The sequence below is a fragment of the Sphaeramia orbicularis genome, chromosome 3 (assembly GCF_902148855.1).
Source record: "Sphaeramia orbicularis chromosome 3, fSphaOr1.1, whole genome shotgun sequence".
In the NCBI taxonomy this organism is placed as follows: Eukaryota; Metazoa; Chordata; class Actinopteri; order Kurtiformes; family Apogonidae; genus Sphaeramia; species Sphaeramia orbicularis.
The window spans coordinates 53,812,948-53,835,009 of NC_043959.1; the positions used below are offsets into that span (position 1 = coordinate 53,812,948).

The 22,062-nt window shown below is 38.2% G+C and overlaps 1 protein-coding gene across 2 annotated transcripts; it reads right to left on the bottom strand.

Moving 5' to 3' along the window:
* Positions 1 to 2,458: 2,458 nt before the first annotated feature.
* tpp2 (tripeptidyl peptidase 2) lies at positions 2,459 to 21,625 on the bottom strand. 2 transcript variants are annotated; one of them, XM_030123261.1, is made up of 29 exons: positions 21,396 to 21,625; positions 20,331 to 20,459; positions 20,004 to 20,099; positions 18,574 to 18,678; positions 18,332 to 18,456; positions 18,058 to 18,221; positions 16,776 to 16,930; positions 16,583 to 16,659; positions 16,351 to 16,478; positions 15,874 to 16,122; positions 15,123 to 15,238; positions 14,790 to 14,961; positions 14,521 to 14,678; positions 14,358 to 14,434; positions 13,236 to 13,342; positions 12,898 to 13,052; positions 12,607 to 12,723; positions 12,407 to 12,507; positions 11,562 to 11,658; positions 11,342 to 11,479; positions 10,746 to 10,990; positions 10,063 to 10,141; positions 8,945 to 8,983; positions 8,374 to 8,525; positions 8,179 to 8,275; positions 7,644 to 7,774; positions 6,445 to 6,694; positions 4,477 to 4,596; positions 2,459 to 3,783 (listed from the first exon to the last, which is right to left on the bottom strand). In XM_030123261.1, the coding sequence occupies exons 1-29, from the start codon at positions 21,558 to 21,560 to the stop codon at positions 3,694 to 3,696; spliced, it is 3,834 nt and encodes a 1,277-aa protein (XP_029979121.1). In that variant the 5' UTR covers positions 21,561 to 21,625; the 3' UTR covers positions 2,459 to 3,693. The 2 variants fall into 2 exon arrangements, with proteins under 2 accessions (XP_029979121.1, XP_029979132.1); XM_030123272.1 differs by lacking the exon at positions 8,945 to 8,983.
* Between the last annotated feature and the right edge of the window lie 437 nt (positions 21,626 to 22,062).

The window sequence follows — 22,062 nt, forward strand, 5'->3', positions numbered from 1 at the left end:
AATTAATGTAAATGTAATAAAGCATAAGATGAAGTGTTCTTTTATGAGTTAAGAACATTCTCATTCTTTAATATTAAATGAACTGTTGCTAAAACCCCTCTTGAATTAAAAGATAAATGCCATAAAAAACAGACTTTTTAGCAATAAGTGCTTCTTTTAGGACCACAATCCAACAAATATATAATGACCTTACAGAACATGATGCATTACTGTAGATTAAAGTACTTAAGTCTCATCTTAAAAAATATTTTGCAAATATACAAGTGACAACCAGTGGACACACTCATTTTTCCAAATCATTTTATTCAGTGTCATTTTCTTTGTGGCTTAATTCTATGTGATCATAAAATAGTGACAGAAACCGGGTCTTTTCCACACATCGTCAAGGGCGAATGGATATAAAATAATACTAAGCGCATACAACCTTATTTCAGAATATTCTGTAAAATATTGGCATTTACTAGATTTTATGACTATAAATATAAACACTCAGTATCCAGAAGCATTTCTAGGTCTTTCCTGACACCAGCAGAGTGAGACAAACAGATATGTGAATTCTGTTTGGTGCCAGAAATGGACGGTATAGTCCCGTGGTCAAAGTTAAGGCCATTTTCGGAGCGACTGTCATTGGCAACGCATACTGTGGACAACTGAGTACTGACTAAAAACCAAAAGTCAAACACAGGAAAGGAAGAGAAAAACAAACACATGATGCACAGGATGTTAAAATAAAGGTTGATGTAGGTTACAGAGCTTGACATGCCATTTTAGACACAAACGCAATGGAAAAGCCAGACTCCAGTGAACCCCTGTGTGCATGTGGAGGCTGCAGCAGAGTGCAGACAAGTCACAACTAAAAACAGAAACACAACATGGCCTTGGCCCTGGGTAAACATGAGGTCTGCAGTGTGAATACAACCACCCCAAAACAGATCATGTACTCCCAAGAGGGTGAAAGGCCTTCACTTAAAAGAAACTCCTTTTACATTCTTAGGTTGGAACATTTTACTCGTGAGAACCAAAACGCCATCAGCAAATGAGGATGCCGAGAATAATTAGCTTTAAGTGGATTTTATCTGTGCAGTGTTGGTCAAACAGTGGTTGGGATCATTTAAGGCAGAGTCAGGAGGATGAAGTATAAACCCCCTTAACTGCTAAGTTACTACACCAATCTTGTGATATTTGTGTTTTGTCGTTTTGCTCCCTTAAAAGTATATTAACTTAACATGGGACAACCTTTCTTTGGTTAAAAAGATTGAGGGAAAAAAAGGGTTTCATCAGTTAGAGTAAATAATAAAATCTATGTGATCTTTATTCAGCTTGATCTTTTTAGTCACCATCACTGTAAACAGCCATGTATCCTTATATGAATAAGGCTCAAACTGATATGTTTCACTGTTTTAGTTTCTATTTTTGCAGATCATTTTCTGCTGCAAGGTGGTTAGTTTTAGATTCAGCTGCAACTTTTCAACTAATTATTTTTCATTGGTTTCTTCACGATATAAAACTTAAATGGCTGAAAATTACCATATCTAATCCATCACAGTGAACTTTAAGTCAGCATTTTTTAAATCCAAGCTGCACTGCAGCGTATAACAGAGCAGACTTATCAAATCATTCTGCTAAAGTAATGTTATAAACATATGCAAATATGATAAATCTTTTTCCAGCCCTATATTAATCACTAAAATGATCTCAGACAAATCCATCATGTGAAATATTATCAATTATTCCAGTTTTACTATAAAAGTTAACTAAGACAACCACTGGGGCTTTTATTGGACTAGTACAAGGCTGGTTCATGAGTCTATTCATATTATCATACTTGAATGAAATGAATGGAAGCCTGGAGAAAGTATGCTCCTGAAATGTCAAACAGATGGCATAATGTGCTAAATGTTTAGCTGTCATATATATATATATATATATATATATATATATATATATATATACACATACATATGTCATAAATGGGATAAACATCTGGTATTGTCCTTTCTAACTGAAATATCTGAGAAAAAGAAAGATGATTGAATCCCCCCATTAAATGGCTTTGATTTCAATTGGGAGAAAATGTTCATGTACACAACAAATATATGCTCACAAGTACAAATAAAGCAATTCACAAACACACACCCATGAAAATAAGAAGAGTGGGTAGTCTCATATGGGATTAAAAATCTTTCAAATTGAAACAAATTAAAATCTCCATCCAAACATTTTTTTAATTCCTAGAACACATGCATATATGCAAAATACATCTATTAGAATAATATTTGTATTATATACCTATTGCATCTTAATATTTGTATGTTATGTGTGTATGTACATTATTTTATGACACTGTGTACAATGCAACATTTTAAATGATGCAGAAAAACATCTTCAACACTGAGTGAACACTTTACAATGACATATGAACGTCCTATGTCTGCCGACAATTGAAGGCAGCTGCATCTTCTGTGTTAGTGAGGTCTGTTAAGAGTCAAATGTGCAGCTCAGGTAACTGTTTTCTTTTAACCCATCAGCAGTATGATGTGGGTGGCGAACACCTGTGGGTGCAGATGGGAGTTGACAGTGTGTGGTAGTGGCTTCCCCACACCTGACAAGTCACTGATGGCCTGCATACAGTGTACGGACACATCATACTGCTGATGTGAGCTTTGAAATCACATCTGAAAGCAAAGGCTGATGGGTGGAATGACTGCACGCGGTTCGGTGTTGACTGATGTTAACACGCTACTGATTCTGCAGACGAATACAATCAAAACCGTGGCAAAGCTTTTCCTCCCATCAGAAAAGGTAAGGTACATGTAGAAAGGCACCTCAACACTGTTTTGTGTTTGGAGTTTTTTTGATTCTGAGCCTTAAAAAGACAGACATTACTACACATTAACTTTACATATCAACCCAATCTGGCTGTAACAATCAAAAAGAAAAAAGATGCGAAATTCTATCCGAGGCTCCCTTTTAATTCAGGGACACTACATGAGTGTCTGCATTCATATGTCCAAACACCATGCAGCAGCGAGTCCTCTGGTCCTCTCACTGAGGCGTCGTAATGGCCACTTATCAGAATTTCTGTGGTAGATTGTTTTTTTTAAGGTGAGTAGATCACATTACAGTTTTTTCATGACTTGGAGTGTACCCCTAGAGTCCACACAGGCCTTTGAACATTATATACATGAGAGAATGAGGTTACTGATGTGATGTAGGGTCCAAACAGCTGAGGAGGGATTGATTTGAGAGCCTCCGAATGTGTAGATGACACCAAAATAAAGGAATAAAGTACTAAGTATCAGTAGGCCTTGGCAAGAGTTTCATCAATAAAACATTGGAGAAACTGAATTTACTGTTGATTTGCTGGCATTTACAGGAGCGGCCTGGGCAGTCATGTGATACGATGACAACCCAGTGCCTACTTCTCCTACCTACTTGAAATTCTTATCCTCAGAATGAACATGATCCCTTGCCTTATAAGGTCTCCAGTGGATCGTATCATCTACACTCAGTTTGCCTTCATTTTGGTAATCACCTACAAATATGTCTAAAATTAAAAAATAACAAAACACTCAGGAGGCAGCTGGTTGCTCAGATGTACAGCCCATGTGACCCTGAGGGACATGTTACCATGTAATGGACCATGTATGGCCATGCTGCTCATGCATGTGTGTGGTGTCAAGAGTTATGTGCCTAGAATGGTGTGTAGTCTGCAGGGTACATGACAGGAAGCCAGTTGTCACTGAAGGTAGCGCAGTGCGTCCATCTGAGGTGCCGCATTAACTGAAAAAAGAAGACAAAAACAAGAATGTGACAACTGAAAGAAAAAAAAACAAAAAACCTTACACTGGAAACCACTCTGTCTTGGTCAAACTGGTCATGGTAAGAAGATGATTATTATAACCAGCTATTTATTCGTCAGCTGTTTGTAAGTCTAATACTCAGTATTACTAGTGCTAATGGAGTTTATTCACTTTAAACGGTTAGTACTGGTAAATACAGAAGATATATACAAACATTTTGGCCTGTTTCATTACACATGCATGTTGTTGTAACAGAATATCTGACTCTAAATATAAGTGGAATGGGTTTTTCCCCACTCAGATGCTCATAGTTCTGGTTTACAGAATGTGACATGGATGCAGTATTATCCTGACTAATGCCTTCACATTAAGTCTCATGAACACAGAACGCCTGTGGAAACTGTCCTCTCTCGCTACAGGTAAGACAAAACCTTTAATACATGCTGTAAGCGGAGTACTTAATTACTGTAAGTAAGCAATTTAAAGTGTATCTGTACTGGAGTTATTCTGTCCTAACTTGATCACTGTAATTGTGATCACTATAAAATGTTTCCACTGTATTAGATATGAACTTGTGGATTTTCTCCATCTAGTCTTTAAAGGGTATTTAGGACCTCAGAACACCAAAATACAATAACCATAAAACAACAAATATGTGGTTATTAGCAGTCACCTGGATGCAGTTCTTCATGTTGTCTTTGCTGGGCTTCTCCTCTCCCATCTTTGTGGCGTATTTTAAGGCTCTGCCGTACATCTTGTTCACTAAAGCATGTTTATATGAAAACATCAGCACCTGAGAAAAGGAGAGCACACCACAACAAACCGTTATATGTACTGAATGAACAAAAATGTATATGAAAGATCAGCTGAAGGGTGATTTTAAAATATATAAATTCTCAGGCGAAACATAAGACCTGCAGTAGTCAACATATACTGTGTACCGTAAATTCCGGACTATAAGCCACTACTTTTTTCCCACGCTTTAAACATTGCGGCTTATACTCCGACGCGGCTTATACGACGATTTTACCTTATTGCCTGCCACACCCCAGGGAAGAATCTGTCTATTGTTACCGGGTATGCAGGAATGGATAACATTAACAACTTAACCTTTATAAAGTTAATATTAACACACACAAAAGGGGAATTTTTAAGGAAAAATAGTAAACCTTCAAATGTTAATATTGTTTCACAAATATACAAAACAAAACTCTGAATGAAAACACCCAATAAAGCTCTCCAGAGACCGTCATAAATTTAAAGCATCTCAGAATTAATGCGCATGTTGTGCGTAATGTTAAATGAAAATGATATTACAACAGACATAATTACTTGTTTTTAATCTTTATATTTTAAAAATAAATTAAAAGTCCTACTCTAACGAAAAAAAAAAATTTGTTCACTTTCAAGTGTCTTTCAAGTCATTTTAAGTCCGTGAATCCACAGCCGGCGCAAAAGCAAGTCAATCCCGTATCGGCACGAATCCAAAGGAAACCCCGATAAGTCCACCGACAAAAAAAAAAGAAAGAGAAAATGTGCTTTTATTACTATCCTTTTATTGCCTCGTTTTTTGTCTTTTGTTTTTTAATCATCATATTAACAACGAATCAACCTATAGATATGACAGCAAGCTCACACATATCAGACCCATTTACATACAGGGAATAATTTAATTTGAACTCAAAGAAAACCTTTATCCAATTACCGTCCAGTTTTGATGCAATGAAAAAAACAGGTTCCACTCGGTCCCATAGACTCGCATAGAAGCCAGGCTTCAACAGGGAAATGCACTGACCACAGATCGTATGAGGAAACAGCGCAACGGGAATGTATGAGAAGTGAACAACATCGAGTCTGATGATTTGTGATAAAGCTGATTCTGAACGAACTCGTCTGTGAGATGAACGTGTTTTAACACGTGTAATCAATGAAATGTCAACACAACCAAACATATTTAACCATTTAATTTTTGTAACGATAGGGGAAGCCGGGCTTCTCTTGCAGTCTATGAGAAATCGCCACTGGTGGACACCCGCGGTTTATAAACCGGCGTGGCTTATACGTGTACAAAATTGATTTTCTTTCTAAAATTGGGGTCTGCGGCTTATATTCAGGTGCGGTCTATAGTCCGGAATTTACGGTAACTATTAAATTTTAAATCCTGTTTATGAGGTAAGGACCAACACTGTCTTGACCATGGTTGCCCTATCACTAAATCACTTGTCTGACACACAGGATGTACTCTGCTGGAATAAATGGGTGACCGAAACCAACTCTTTAAAGTCGTCCTCAGTATGTAAACAAACAACCTCCAAGCTGCTCTGAAAATGGCTTCTCTTCATTCATTTACAAGCTGTTAGATAAATCTGAAAAGAACAAAAATCTGACTACAGCCAACATTACAGAAACAAAATATAAAGCCTTCTGCAGTGTACAAGAGTAGCACTAAGAATACTCATTGGACAATTTTCACTAGATATTTGATTATATCTGCATTGCAATACATTTTAAAACTGAAAATCTTACACCTACAAAAAAAATCCTACAAAATGGCCTTGTATGTGTGGACTGGGTAAATGAAAAGTAGATCAGCTGAAACACAACTGACCATTTGTAAAGACATCAAGATTCACAGGCTCACCTTGGAATCAGTCAGCTCCGCCCACTTCTGCACCTCCCAAAATGTATCTGACAAGGCTTTCGCTACAGCGTGCACAGCGTCATCGGAGCTGCTGGCCACTTGATCTCCAGTCTCCTCTACTGCAACCTGTGCCGTGGCCACGGCAGCGGCGCCGTCCTGAGAGGCGGAGGGAAGCAGGAGCTGGTCGGCCAGAGCACAGCCTTTCCTACACAGAGCGTCCAGCAGAGATGACTTCTGCTTCTCCATGTCACTAAGAAACACAAATGAAGGCACATTAGACATGAGTATGAGAAAGAACATTACAGATACATCCATACTGTTGAATGGAACATGTTTTTTAACTCTATTCGGGCTGGCCAAGGGAAAGTTAATATCTAGTTAAAAAAATACATTTAAAATCAGCATCTGAAGACATATATTGTGAAAGTACATTATCGCTAGTGTCCAGCACAAGTTTTATTTTTTAGAAATTTCTTTTAAAAATACTTAGATGGCGTTATATTAAGCATAAATTGAGGTTTGCATTCTTTGTTCATCAGCACAATTCAAAGCATAACTTTGATCCTCTTCTATTGGACCTATATTATACTTATGAAAAGTTATACGGTCAATTTAAAAACCTTTTGCTACTCTTTTTACCGTGGTTACAAATATCTAATGAACTGAGATAAATATATGTTAAAATTTATTAAATCAGTTTATCAAGGCATTTGACTTTGTACATATGCAATGTATATACAAATAGATATGCTGAATAAACAACTGAAACTTGTAATTATTCTCCCTTGTCCATCTGTTACCGAAACACTTAACAAAACTCTTGCTATTTTATCCCCTTATATATTGAAAAAATACAAACTGTTTACTGTTTTGCAAAACAGACACCCTAGAGGACCAACAGTAAAGATTTTAGTTTTCTGAAAATTGGAACTGCACTTTAAGGCAGGTTTAATAAAGTGGTCAAAAACAGATGTTAATTTTCTGTCCATCCATTACCAAGGGGTTTTCACTATTTTTAAGCCAGAAAATTAGGTTAAAACATTTTTTCAATCACACATCTAAAAGTGCTCATTATTCCCTGCAAAATGAGGTATCATTCATCTTCCAACCATTAATAATTGTGAAAGGGCAAACAAAATTGTAATAAGGCTGTCCATCCGTTATCACTTGGCCAGCCCCTACTCCTTAGTGAAACGTACGTTTTTATAGAAGCTGCATCAGGTCGAGGGTCTGTCTTCATGGTGAGGTACACAGCCAACGCTGTCTGGTCGATGCGTGACATGACAATATCGGCTGCAGACACCACGTCCCTAAGTCGTTTAACACGCTCCTGGAAACAAACAGAACAGAATCAAAAACTGGTTTTAGATTCCCACTTTTCATAGACTGCCAAAAAGAAATTGATCAAGTCTCTGTGACAACTCCCAGTGGTTAAGTTTTGAAGCCTGTAATTTAACTTTAACTTAGCAAGTGAACAAGGTGTCAAACACACCTGTCAATCAAAACCTCATATTATGCTTAATATCTTGTTAACTGAGGAATATTTTTGAGATAGACAAAAAAACATGCATTAGAGGGTCCAAATACAGCAACTGACACCACAATGTCTCCTGGAAAGCATTTATTGGCTTAGTTTTTCAGAGCGATACAGAAAGATACTAATGCACCCACTCAAATTTCAAGGTGTTTCCTATTTTTAAACAAAACATGAATAGTTTCCCTACTTTCCCTTACCTTTTCAGAGTCCAGCTGGTGCAGCCTCTGAACATGCAGTGGAAGGTACTCTGAGTAGCTGTCCATCAGTTCATCGTAAAGGGAGCTGGAGTCCAGCCTTAACGGCAAAGACAGGGCAGGTAGTTAACAAATGTCAAACTGCGGTAGAGGCAAAGTACTTCTGAACCATAAATACACATGACCGACTTTACACACTTTGTCATCCATTGAATTTTCAAGTCTCTCAGGGCTTCGGCAAACTCCTCCTTCACATCTTTCTCTTTGTCTGCTTCCTTGTCCTTCTCCTTCCCTCCATTCTTTGTTTTGTTGGGTGCAGGTATTAAGTGGTAGACAACTGGAACAATATCCTGTATGAACACAAAAAATATATATTTAAATCATAAAACGATAACTAACGCATCAAAAAAGCCCCACTTTAACTACTCTCCCAAATTGCAACCCTCTCCCTACCAATGGCATGTCCTATCACTGATTAAAACATTGTTTATTTATAACTTAATGGAAACTACCATCCCAATTTAGTGTTAAAATAACACTGATTATTTATTAATGCCATTTTGCTGACCACCAGACAACTACATAAATCTATGTAAGAAAATGACCCGTTATTACTAAAGTGTTGCATATTTTAAAACAGCAATAGAGACATGCTTTAATAGGACAGATGCAAATGTAGATCCCATGTAAAGGTAAGGAATAAGCCATTTCCAGATAGTAGGAGAGCAGTGGTGGCTCTGTTGTACAGTGATTCTAGCTCATCCAGTACCTTTTTAAACTTTCCTTGTCGTTTTGCAGAGGCCTGCCCCTGGTGGTCAGAATAACACACAGTAAGGAAGAGACAACACAAACACACCAAAAAGGATTCTCTCTGTCTTCATTTCTTTTCATCCTCAATCTGAGCCTATGCACCTACCTGTCCGGTTTAAACAAACAGTGATATAATGTTTATATATTTGGCAAATCTGAGTGACTCTGACACAAGTGATAAAACACTACACGTACATGTCTCATTTGAGAGTTGGAAAAAAAAAAATTACTGAACAACACACGGTAAATGAAAATGGACATGAAATCCTTTGCATTGGAGTTACTGATTGAGAGCGAGTTCATCCAGAAATACATCGAAGTTGTCAGCCAAAAGTATTCAGACATTTGTAATTACAGCATTGGTTCAGTCAAAAACAGAATGAAGGCAGTGGGAAATCAGCGAGAATGAGCCATTTGCCATTGTATTATACGGGACTGTTGACTTCACAATATTTGATTTGCTTTGAAATAAACATTTACTCAAATCATTTCAACTAGGCTTAAAAGTGAGCAATAAAGTTGTATTAGATATAAAAAAAAAACTAAACTACTTTCCTTCCTTTCCTTAACTCCTAAAAGGTAAATAGTAAATGGTTCATGGGGGCTTAATTTCACCTTTTAATCCATATAAACACCTGCCAAATACAGAGGTTACATCAGGCCTGGGGTCAATGGGATGAGCAGTTTCAATTTAGGTTTCTAGACCTACTACAGAACCATTAGCAAAGGCAAATGAATAAGAAAAATCTAAAAAAAAAATCCCATGCATTCACCAAAAGGATGGACACCAGCTTTTAAAGCAACAGACCAGAAAGTACAGCTGAAAAACTTTTACATCAAAGCACTGGTCTTTTATCACTTCTCAGGACCACACTGTTTATTTGCATCAGACATTTATTTAGTTACTATTTCAAGAACTAAGAACAAGATCATGGTCTGTAGGAGTTTTCCCAGCTCATTAGAGATGAAACTGGTCTCAGATTAGATAGCTAAAATTGAAACGAGAATGTGACTTCCTGAGGAGCATGACTGACCACTGCCCTGTAGGAAAGAGACTAAAAACGAACAGTCACTCACTGCTTTCTTGCCATATTCACTCTTGGGGACAACGAGAGAGCCTGAAAGGTAGCATCCTGGACTTGTTCCTTTAGGGATCCTGAAAGAGGGGAAATAGGGGGCAAGAGATAGACAGTGACAGAGTTCAGCTCTAATTTAATTACAAATGTGCGTGAGGCATGCACTAATTTAAGTCGGACCTAAAAATTCAGATTTTTGTAATTTTCTGATTTTCAATTTTGAGCTATAGTTGGCAGCACAGGCAACACTTTTGTAACTTCCCTGTATTGGAAAATTAAAATGTATGCAACGTTGTAAAAAGAACTGGCTACGTTACATTACAGATTTTAGGATTTTCTCGTTCTGACAAAAGTGACTGAGCTAACTTAATAGAAAATTAACTGCATTATATCCATGTTATTACCATGTTCAAGGAGAGTAGAGGGAATGTGGTCATTTGTTCCTTGGGACAAGAATATGCAAAACCTACTGGCTGAGTGCTTTTGCATGTTTAGTAGTGTCAACAAATTTATCCTTCAACATTGTGCAAAGCATGACTCCACATCCGATTGATTTTTTTTTTTTTTTTTTTTTTTTACAATTATTTCCAGAATGCAGTCCTCATGTCAGCGGACAGCTGACAAAAGTGCAGCAAATATTTTATGATTAAAAAAACAGAAAGGTGTCTCGTGAACTGAACTCACTTGTCGTCTGGCAGGGCTGTGACGTAGAAGGGCTGTGTGGCTCCTGGGGCCAAGGTCAGAGAGTTTGCCTTCTTCTTAGCCATGAGGGCAGCACGGTGCGTTTCATACACATCTAAACTGAGGGTAGTGGACAGACGGTGTGACACAACAAACGGCAGGTCCTTTAAACGCTCTAGCTCGCTGGACTGCTCATGGCGGACCTGCAGGCGCACGGTGTAGTCCCCCTTTTCCAGCTTCAGTGAATACTGAAGAAGTAATACACAAAGATGTGGTAAGGTAAGGTAAAGTAACGTAAGGTAAAGTAAGGTAAGATATTACACAGAAATTACACAGTTGACAGCAGCAAACACAAAAATGAAGTGCAGGGAAGGCAGAAAATAGAAAATATACACTTGTGAAACAACAAACACAAAGAGGAAAAAAACAAATTCTGCTATTTATGTAAATCGAAATGCTATATACATATTTGCAATATATATTTTTTCACATGCACGTGGTGTGGTATGGGGGGGGAGTTACTGAGAACTGTTATAAAGTCTGATGACAAGCAGGATCTGATCTCCTTTACTGGGCCAAGTAACACAGTGTGAGGGTACCTGGTGTGGGTATGCGTCCCCTGAGCCCAGCAGCCTCTTGTTCTGATCAAACAGCATCCACAGCTGACTGTCAAACTCAGACTCATACAGCAGCTCACACAGCATGGGGCAACTGGGAGTAACCTCACCACTCTTGGGCTGTTAACAGAACAGAGATTTTTATAGACAGACAAGAAAAACAGAAGACTTTTCTCGTAGGTGGTAACAGTGTTGGCAGTACCTGGTGAAAGCTGTAGGTGAGGATGATCTCGTAGAGTTGTCTGTTATTGGGAAGAACATCCCTCATACCCAAGGCTTTTATCTTGGAACTTAAGGGTCTAAAACAGCATCAGTAACAACAAAAACAATGAGCAGTGGTTCAATGGATACTTTCAAAATATACGATGAGATTATAGAATACACATCTGAAGACTGAACGCAGGAGTTACTGAATGTAAATGAATACACACTGCCGATGTGTAAGTGGCTGTATATGTATGTGAACACAGGCATTATGTTTATCTTGCATCAAATTATTGGAAAAATCCACTTAAAAGAGATGTAAATAAAGCAATCTAAGCTCATAGTTTCACAACAGAACATTTTATTTTCTTGTCTACTTCAAATTAAAATGGCAACAGAAAAAGCCTCTGTTTTCCTACAGCATGAAATGTGTTAAAAGGATATAATGTAAACCGCAATACTGTAAATTTTCTGTGGAATCTAACATGCAACTTGATTTGCCCACTATAATTCCATGAAAATTTGTGTCATGTATGAACAGACAAGCTGCTCTGTGTGTATAGATTACTATGGTGAAGAATTTTTTTTAGCATTTTCTTTAAAATCAGGCACTTATGGGAAATTAGTGATCACTTTAAAACTTCAGCGCAAGTATTAGAGACCTAAAGAAATCCCTGATTCCCCTCCAACAATTGATTTTAAGAACAGAACATATTTACAGTACATACTTAACTCGGAACTGTAACTAAATACAGTTAGTTCTATTTAGAATTCTCAATATGTTATGTCCTCTCCAACATTGGATACAGAACAACAAAATACACTGAGTAAATATGTCATTACCTGAGAGGCTGAACCCAGGACTTGAGGGTGATAGTCGGGGACACCTCTTCATATCTCAGAGGCGAGGTCACATCGAAACTCGTCACTCCCTCTGAGGCATGCTGCATGCAGGCAAATAATGTTACACAGAAAACTGAGATCTGGTAAAGTTCTTGTGTTTTGTAGTGTTTTTAGTCTCTATACTTGTGCATTTGTCTTACTATATGCACGGGTGACGGCGATGTATTGAGACCATGGAACGAGATGCTGTAGTCCACCGTGACGTCACCCAGACTGGCCCACCAACGTGCGATACACAACTCCACTATCCTACCTGACTGGAGGTAGGAGACACAAAAATGTTCTATTCATTTGCACAGTATGTACAAAACAAAATAACCAGGCATTCATTGACTACACGAAGCACATGACTACAAATAACATCTATATTTATCACAGTGCTTATTTTTAACGTAAACTGATAAATGATGATATGAAAGGTGTACACCTACCAGCACAGGAAAGGCCTCAGTTAAGGAGCCTCTTTCCAATAGTGAAGAGAACTTGTAGAATTCGTTAGCTCTATATGCTCTCTGTTTGACCAGATGCACCGCATGAAGAACAAACTTTGATGACACGTCCCCTGAATGAGACGTCAGCGTGATCTCTGCAGCACAGACAGAGTGGTGGAGCAGAGAAAGCAATGAACAAAATAGGACAAAATGCCGAGATTAGAGAGATACATTTCAATTATTTGTATCCATCTCTACTGATAGAGTATTTAATAGTAGTTTCAAATAGTTTAAATATACAAGAAAATGTGGAAAATGTCACAGACAGAGAAACGAACCTGCCCAGGAGGCTCCCTGAGGTACAGTGATAAAGTGGCGTCTGATCTGTCCTGGTCTGAAGTGGACATCTGTGAAACATATCTCCTGATTGCGACTGTCTGTCACCCTGCCAGACAGACAGAAGAGAGAGCTGTCAGACATCCATAATAACGCCCCTTTACCAGTGCACTTACATGGATCAACTTATGTGTTTTCATGGAGAAGTTGTGGTTATTGCCTGGAACATTTTTGTCATTGTCCTCATCCAGATACCAGTGTGAAAACAGCAGATGACTGATTGGTCGGGGATTCATCTCTATTAAATTTAGCTATTTGGGGATGAGCTACACAAAGAAAAGCTTCAATCACATTATATGTAATTTTATATCATGGTCATGGTACTCGGTGTGTTAGGACACAGTGATTGTTCTGAGAATTCAGTCAAAAAAGGCTCAAAACAACCATAAATACTTCATCAGATTTCATGTTCCTCTTATTTATCCTGTTACTCTTGCTGATTCATGTAGGTATTTTAGCTGTGTCTTTGTGAATATTTTTATTAATATGTTAATTTATTCTAGTGTTTTGATTGCACAGTTTGTTTAATTTTAAAAGTTAGTTTCAGCTCCCTTTTCCCTCTCCCTCCATAGGCCCTTTTGCCAGGCCACAGTTGTAAACAAGAATGTTTCTTAATCTGTCTTGCCTGGTTAAAAAACACTTAAACAAACAAACAAACAAACAAAAACAATTGCTCTTCACAAATACCCCATTCTGTATCACCAAGTTTTTGTTGTGCACATTTTCTGTCTTTCACACTATATTTAACATCATAATAGCACTGTCCTATAAGTTTCTATACTCTACTCACCATTGTCTGCATTACATACTATTAATTTATTACACTCTCCAACCAATTATATAGCAAACTGTAAAACCCTGCCATGGTTAAAGACATTTTGACAACGACAAGTCTTGTGTTGCACTGAAGATGTCACAGCAGTTTCATGCAACACAGCTACATGTACCGACAGAGTATGATCTGCAGCGGAAAAACAAATAAAGTACCAGCTGAGCTCGTACCATGCCATGAAGAAGTGCTTTCATAGGAAAATCTGTCAATATAATTTAGAAAAAAAACTTACTTAGCTGGGACGATGACTGTGATGGGGACTCTAAACAGGGGGCCACAACTTGGTGCTGCTGTGTCATACCCACACACCTAATAACACACAATCAAACAGTGACCAAATGAATGTTAACACAATCAGAAACAAGCAGCCTATTTTGTTCTTCTCCTTTTCCTACCTCTGTGTAGTGGACTCCCTCTCTCAGTCCCACGGGGTCAATGCGGACATTGACATGACGACACTGATTCATCAGCTCTAAATGGGAAGGACACTGGACCCAGGGGGCAGCACATGTCAGCGCCAAGTGTAGCTGCAAGGAGATACGCTCAGAATTTCCTGCATTGAAGGTTACAAGAAGACAGACGATGAATATATAAAACACAAAACTGCTGCAAAATCAACAGAACACATATAAATGATTGCTGTGCTTCCATGAGGGCAGGGTACCTGTGTTTTCTGGGAAAATAGGTTCAATTCCAACACCATGATCTGAGGGTGCAAGAACTTGAGATGGGTCCCTGAGGTAGATGCCTCTTTGTGTTCCCACAGTTACTGAGAAACCAAGGTGGCTTGTGGGTAATGAGGCGTGTTGAGTGAGGTAGTCTAACGCTCTGTCCACCTGAAGGGGAAACAAGAGGAAGGTAGTAGAGTATAGGATGGCACAGAAAAAAAGGAAAGACACACAAAAATAATTAACTCCTCCAGATAACACAGTACCATGTAAATGATGTCTAAAGACTAGTTATTTAAATACAGTATGTTTCCAAAAACCTGACTAACCTGAATAATTCCGTGGCCCTGTGCAAACACCTCAATGTCATCAACCTTCAGAGCTGTGTTTTCCAGAGCTCTCCTCACTGCAGGAGCAGAGGGACGGATCCCGTTCTGCTTCAGTCCTTTAACACACAAAATAAACAAATACACATCAGTAACACTTTCCCCTGTTTAGTGTTAGGGTTGGGTGATATCACTGCACATGTATCCACTGATAGAGATCTGGCAACATGGCTAACCCCAACAGTAGAGCAATAATTTCATAACAGGACCGCAATCAAATTTATGTTGATAATAGTGATAAACCTAAGATATTTTTACTTGATATGGACTGACCTCACATGCCATAACAGAGGAAATAAATATTCAGCCACCATCACACTCACAACAAGCTATATGCTGGTTATTTCATTTCCCCAACTTGAAATCCTCACTGTTTGGTACAGCAAAATGTGAGGATCTGGAAAGACTTAACATTAAATTCGAGCGCACATTGTAAATTAAAAAATCTATGCTCCCACGAGGACTGTCAATTATTTTGAAACAAATATTTTACTATTCTGAGTTTTGTTTTTAGGTCAAGTTTCATGTGAGGCAGGTCTACATAGTTCCTTAATATATTACTGTAACAATTACTTTACTCAGGTATAGACAGTTACCATGATATAAAACTACATGTAGCAAGATATTTGGATTTTGTCCATGTTAATCCTCTCCTATCAATACATCTGAGGTCTGCTTTCAGTTCAACATTCACCTGAGATGATAAGTGCGATGCCTCCACAGGCATTGGGGGATGACATGGATGTGCCATTCATAAGTTGGGTACCACGAAGTGTCCAGTTGGGAACAGATGCAATGGCACCACCAGGGGCACTGATGCTGACCCCCAAAGCTCCGTCTGTACTCGGGCCCCTGGATGACCATGTGTACTGGTTAGGAGGCAACTTCTCCCTCAGGGAATATTCAGCCACCATCATGTCTGGGGTCACATAGGCTCCAACGCCTGGGGAGAGAAAGTAATTGGTCACATTTGCACCATCACTGCTTCATGGACTTCCACAAAATACAGAGTTTAAACTCTGAGTGACTGAATGGCTACAGCAGCAGGTAACTATAGTCCTACAGACTCTTTGTGATACATTGTGAGTGGGCAGCCAGCAGTAAACAGGACGATTCATCTAATTAAAATCAAATTAAGTGTTGATCACATTTGTTTTATCAGCTTCTTTACCAATGACACTGCTGGTAGTTCCCCCAGGGCAGCCGACCGTGGACAGACATGGGCCGTTGTTTCCTGCACTTGAAACAAATACCACATTGTGCTTTTGCACGGCCTCTGTGATCACCTCACAAATCCTCCTGCAACACAAAAGGGCAACATGACAAAAAATAAGTAACACTGTGCAGCACAAAATGAGCCCAAACAGTCACATACTCCATTATTATAGTGACAAAATACCTACCCTGAATTGGGCCAGTGGGTGGCTTCCCCATAGCTATAGTTAACCAGGTCACACTTGTAGTTGATTACTTCAATCATCTTTGAGACAAAAAAGAAATGGGAAAGTAATAAGATGGTAGAAATAAGGATCTAAAAAAAAAGTAGGCAAGCTGTTAAAGCTAATTTAGTCCTCAAAAATAGCCTGGGTATCATACCGCCCGGATGAGCCCTGTGCCCGTTTCCATGGTGCTAAGGCGGGTGTCTCCAATCTTAAGAGCAAGGATTTGGGCTCCAGGGGCGACACCATTACGCTCAGGTTCCTCTGGGAAGTAACCTGCTGCAATGCTTGCCACATGGGTTCCATGAGCACCTTCAAAACAAAAAAAATTATGTAATTTAATATAAATTTAACAAAATACAAAACACGCAATTCAGACTGGAGCTTATAATGTGTATATCAACACACAATGCAGAATTCACTGAAATAAGATTAAAAAATGCTTGGCAATGCAGCCAAAAAATAATCCAATTTTTTTTTTTGTGGAAATAAGACAATGGACAAGTGTCAACTTTGAGTGATTACTTTGTGCCTTCTTGAAAAGGGATGATATTCCACATTGAATACATAGTTTTAAAAGGAAAAACTCAATTAAAAATAGCACTTGTAATAATATCAACACAGATTATTTATTAAAAACATAGTACCCTTAGTAAATAATTATTAGAAATTTACAGTGCATATATTACAACCAACAGATAGGTTTCATTATAAATTATCTGCAGAGGAAGCACTGACCACAATTTTTCCATTTAAGCATTTATGACCTCCGCCAGGAAGTATTGTGATCACTTTGCTTTGTGTGTTTGTTTGTTTGTTAGCAGCTTTACGGGAAAACTATTACAACTATCTTTACCAAATTGTACTCACAGATAGGCCTAGGCCCTGGGACGAACCCATTAAATTTTGGGCCAAGTAGGCCAAAGTTCACGGTCACAGCAAGGTCACAAAATCTCAAATTTTCCTATCTCTCCTCATTGAGCAATTTTCGAAAATTCATAAAAAAATTCAAAACGACTCCGATTAGCCTCCAGTTTGATACACCCGTAGCTTATAACAATATCTTGTATCTGGCACAAAACTGTCCACATCCACTGTGGAATGTGGACTCTGTGGACATTTCAATTTAACATTGAAAATCCCATTTACGACACATTTTTCATTATAACTCAACAAATATTGATTGGAATTTAATATAATTTGATATACACATGACTTGTACCAAGCTTCAACTTTTTCTGCTATATGGAACAACCTGGAAACTGTTGAATTTAAAAAGAAATAGTTGATCCACACATGCACACCATTCAGGGTGCTTGGCGGAGGTTTGCGTTCTCTGAACACTTGTTACATTTTAAATCTACTTGTAACTGAAGTCTTTCTTTTCATTTAGAGAAGTGAAAAACAGTAGTTGATTTCTTATCTTTGGGACTCCTTACCACCGCTGGTGACGATGCAGAGTGTGTTTCCCTCGTCATAAATATTGACAGAGTAGTTGAGCATCTCAGCATTTCCTAACGTGGCATACTCTTGGTTCTCTCTGTAGGAGCTCAGTACAGTACACTGGCAAAGGTCTCCACACTCTGAGGTGTCCACTACAGCCCTGAGGTGACCAAACAGCAATGGACAATGTGAAGAAAAGATATATAGATAGCAACAGTGAGAAGAAAAGGTACAAACATGACATATTAACCGGAAGAGTGGGAGACTTACCTCCATGTGACTCCATCATGCCATAGCACACAGTCATATACAGGACCAGGGTCGCTGTACTTCTTCTCCAGAGATGCTAACAGCTCTGACTGGCTCTGCAGCTCCTCCTTCTGCAACTTTTCCATCTAGAGACAGAAACCAGGATACACATTACAATAACCCAGTACTGAATATAAGGAAATAACACTATAACACAGCTAGGACACAAATACTGATGAGTAAGTCAAATCTGACAGTCTGACCTGGGAGGGTGATGGATGTGAGAGGTCAAACTCTTCAGTCTTGCGACAGACCTCAGCAAGTGCTGCTCTGTGTGGTGGGTCCCACATCTTCTCCTTTCGCTCTTTCTATCAGGCAAAAACAACAATACTTGAATAGGACCAACAGCACTTCTGATGCTTCAGAGTTCCTGTCATTGTGCTACAATTCAACTGTATTAGCCTGGTATAAATCTCTTAGCAACACCATAGTGCTTAGAAAATAGAAGCTATTTTTATCAGTTTCTTTTGGGCTGGGCAATAGTCTGGCTCATAGGACGTAGTCTCATGGAATAAGCTAAGGCTATTTCAGTCGGCATTCTTCTTCATTCTACTATCTGTGTGTTACTGTTTCCAAAGTCCTCATGGCTATGTGATAGAACAACAACCTTTGAGCTACAATTATATGCATGCTCAAAACAGAAAGTTTTCTTTTGCGGGGATTTAGTCATGTTGATACCTCAGGTCTCTTCACCATGTGCAAATGAAATCCAGCATGCCAAATTCTCCCTGACACTATTTTTGCAAAGGTACTATCACTGCATCCTGCTCTTATCGCTGCTCAAGAAGAGAGTGATTCATTTTCAAGAAATACAAACCTTTCTTCAAAAGTAGTGGATGGTGCCAGATGTTTCTTCAGCACTGCCACAGCATTAATGAAATGTGGACATAGGTCTGAGTATGTGACTAACTGGGTAATATATAACATTATACTATCAATGACTTTTATAGCCTATAATGCAAAGGAACACCCTTTCCAGTGCCATTTCTTGTTATAATTTGTTGATACTACATGTGCACAATGTATTGACAAGTATTTTGAATCATGGTTATCTCTTGAATTCATGGCAACATAAAATAGAAAATTAGAATAGATTAGATTTCAGTTCATATTGCCTGTCCAAGTACGTTCCCTGGGCGCACAATTTGGAGAAAAAGTTACACTGTGAATATTGTGGGAAATATTACAACTGTGGTTGCAAACCAAGTCTACTTGCATATAATGAATACAAAAACTATAGTAACTTTAATTTGTCATGTTTTGCAAAAGACATTTCTTTGCATAGAAAGGTTGCAAAAAGAGGTTATATTATTTTTTTCCCCCTTTCTACAATTACACTGCCCAAAATCCCTCTGTATCTGGGGTTGCAGTATTTTGCAATTACATAACATCACAGAGACTGATATTGTAATTTCATTAATTAATCAGACCTTCATTTTTTAACAAACATATGTATTTGTTAGTATTAAGCATGAAAAAATACCCAGTTATCTGGGCTTGTACATTCATCACTAAACACATAAGATTTATAGTGATAGGTACACATTTGGATATAAACTCAGGTCTGCACTCTACTGCAGTGCTCCAGAATCCAGTTCTTGACAGGCCTAGTAATAATGTCATGTCTTCCTACCTGTATTCTTTCTTTAAGGGCCTTAGGGAAGAACTCATAGCCATTTTTAACTCCAATGCGATACTTCCCTGATGGATTGACCCAGGCAGGAGGAATCTAGAAGACAAAAATAGTACAATGTGAGAAAAAATGTAAGATAAGAAGGAAGATATAATACTTTATTGAATAATGATAGACTCAAACATAACAAATAAACAACACAGCAATAACATAATAATTTCAAACAACAAACTTATTACACATGATGAATAAAATAATTGTATGTATTACAATGTCATTATTTTTTGGAATTTTGTTTCTCTTTAACATCAAAATGTGTCTGTAGACCTTGAGTGTTCTCCCGGAGAGGCCTGTGATTGTCCCATCTTTCGGTTCCACAGCTGTAGTCATGTTCACGTCACCGCTGCCTGTTGTATCAATAATATCAATGATCTTTGGTTTTCCCTCAGTTGTGACCTAAAGAGGGTGAGACAATTAAAGTGATCATTTATTAATGAAAACACTGTGAAAAGGCACAGAATCTTATATAACCTCAGGATGAGTCATTGTGGACATCCCAGTTTAAAAAAAAAAAATCACATCCTACCATCTTGAATCAGAACCAAAATCTGAGTAATGTAGCCTACAGACCACTCTGAATAGTACACAATGTGCCAATGCCTGGCAGCTGCAATGCCCCCTTACAAGTATTTGTTTACACACACTGAAGGGATCATATTCAGTCTCTACCCCTTTTATGCAGGGCTACAGCAATATGACATGTGATTGAAAAGAAACAGATGACCTTAATTTTTGGGATTTTTTTTTTTTTTTTTGGCCGTTTAGCGCTCAATTCTAATTATATAGATGGATACAGAATTAGACATTTCTTAACTATTTATTTAGCAACGTTAACTAACTATTACGGAACTAACTTGATTCTAGTGTGACTCTGCAGTTAACCGGCAGGCTAACAATCAACCGATTAGCTGTGCCGTTATTACTCTGTCTATATCTACTAAAGGAGTAAGATAGTCACAAACTTTATATAATTACAAACCAATAATTAGAATATTTAATGAAGACTGCATTCAATGCTAGGCTAACATACTAGCATATATTGCTTACTAACATCAAGTTCAGTAACTAAACTAGTGTAGTCTGTGAACACAATTTGTAAGCAGATGTAGATGCTAGCTGTTTATTACTATGTGCTGTTGAGGTTGTCACACGCTAATTAACGCTTATTTCTCCAGTTAATTGTTGCCTTTATTTACTAACGACATCATGCTAGCTAACACTGGTAGTTGCCGTTTAGTGACTGTGTACAAATAGTGTGAATGAGTCGGGCCTTTAGCTTCGCTAGCTTACTAGCTGCTAGCTAACTAACGTCAGTCAGCCGGTCAGATTTACCTGCATGCCGGGGGCCCCGGGATCCACGCCGGTGTCGAGGATAGCGATGAGCACACCTCTCCCATCGTACTCGGGGAACCTGGTGAGATAGGACGCGGCACCGGTTTCTTTTTTGGGGAGCAGCCCGTGGAAGGGGAAGGGTTCTTCGGTAGAATGAGCAGCCATGATCAAAAGAGCGACAATGAAAACAAAGCAACGAAATGGGGAAGAGAGCAACACAGTGGGAGAGGAGGGGAGGAGAGCTGGTTAAAGGGCCAGTCCGTCTATGTTCTTATGTAAAAGTCAGCTTTTATTCACAAGTACTTTACCAGTTTATGTATGGTTATTACCAAGGAAGTTTTTTTTATTTCGAGTTAAGTGAGAGAGGTATCTTTAAAACTGTTACATAGGTGTTATCCAACTAATTCAGCTCTGATTCAGTGGAAGATCAATGTCAGATTCATCTGTTTCAGATGAAACATTAACTCATTTGTTTAGGGAATGTGCCTTTTGTCAAATTTTTTGGTGTGATATCAATCTTTTCTTTCTTTTTTTTTTTTTAAATAGAAAGCTGGATATTTCTTTTAACTTAAAAAACTGAAGATATTTTATTTGGTATCTTTATTACTGATTTGCCAGTTTGGAAATTGTTTATTCTTAATCTCATTTTCTTATTGGCTAAATTTCA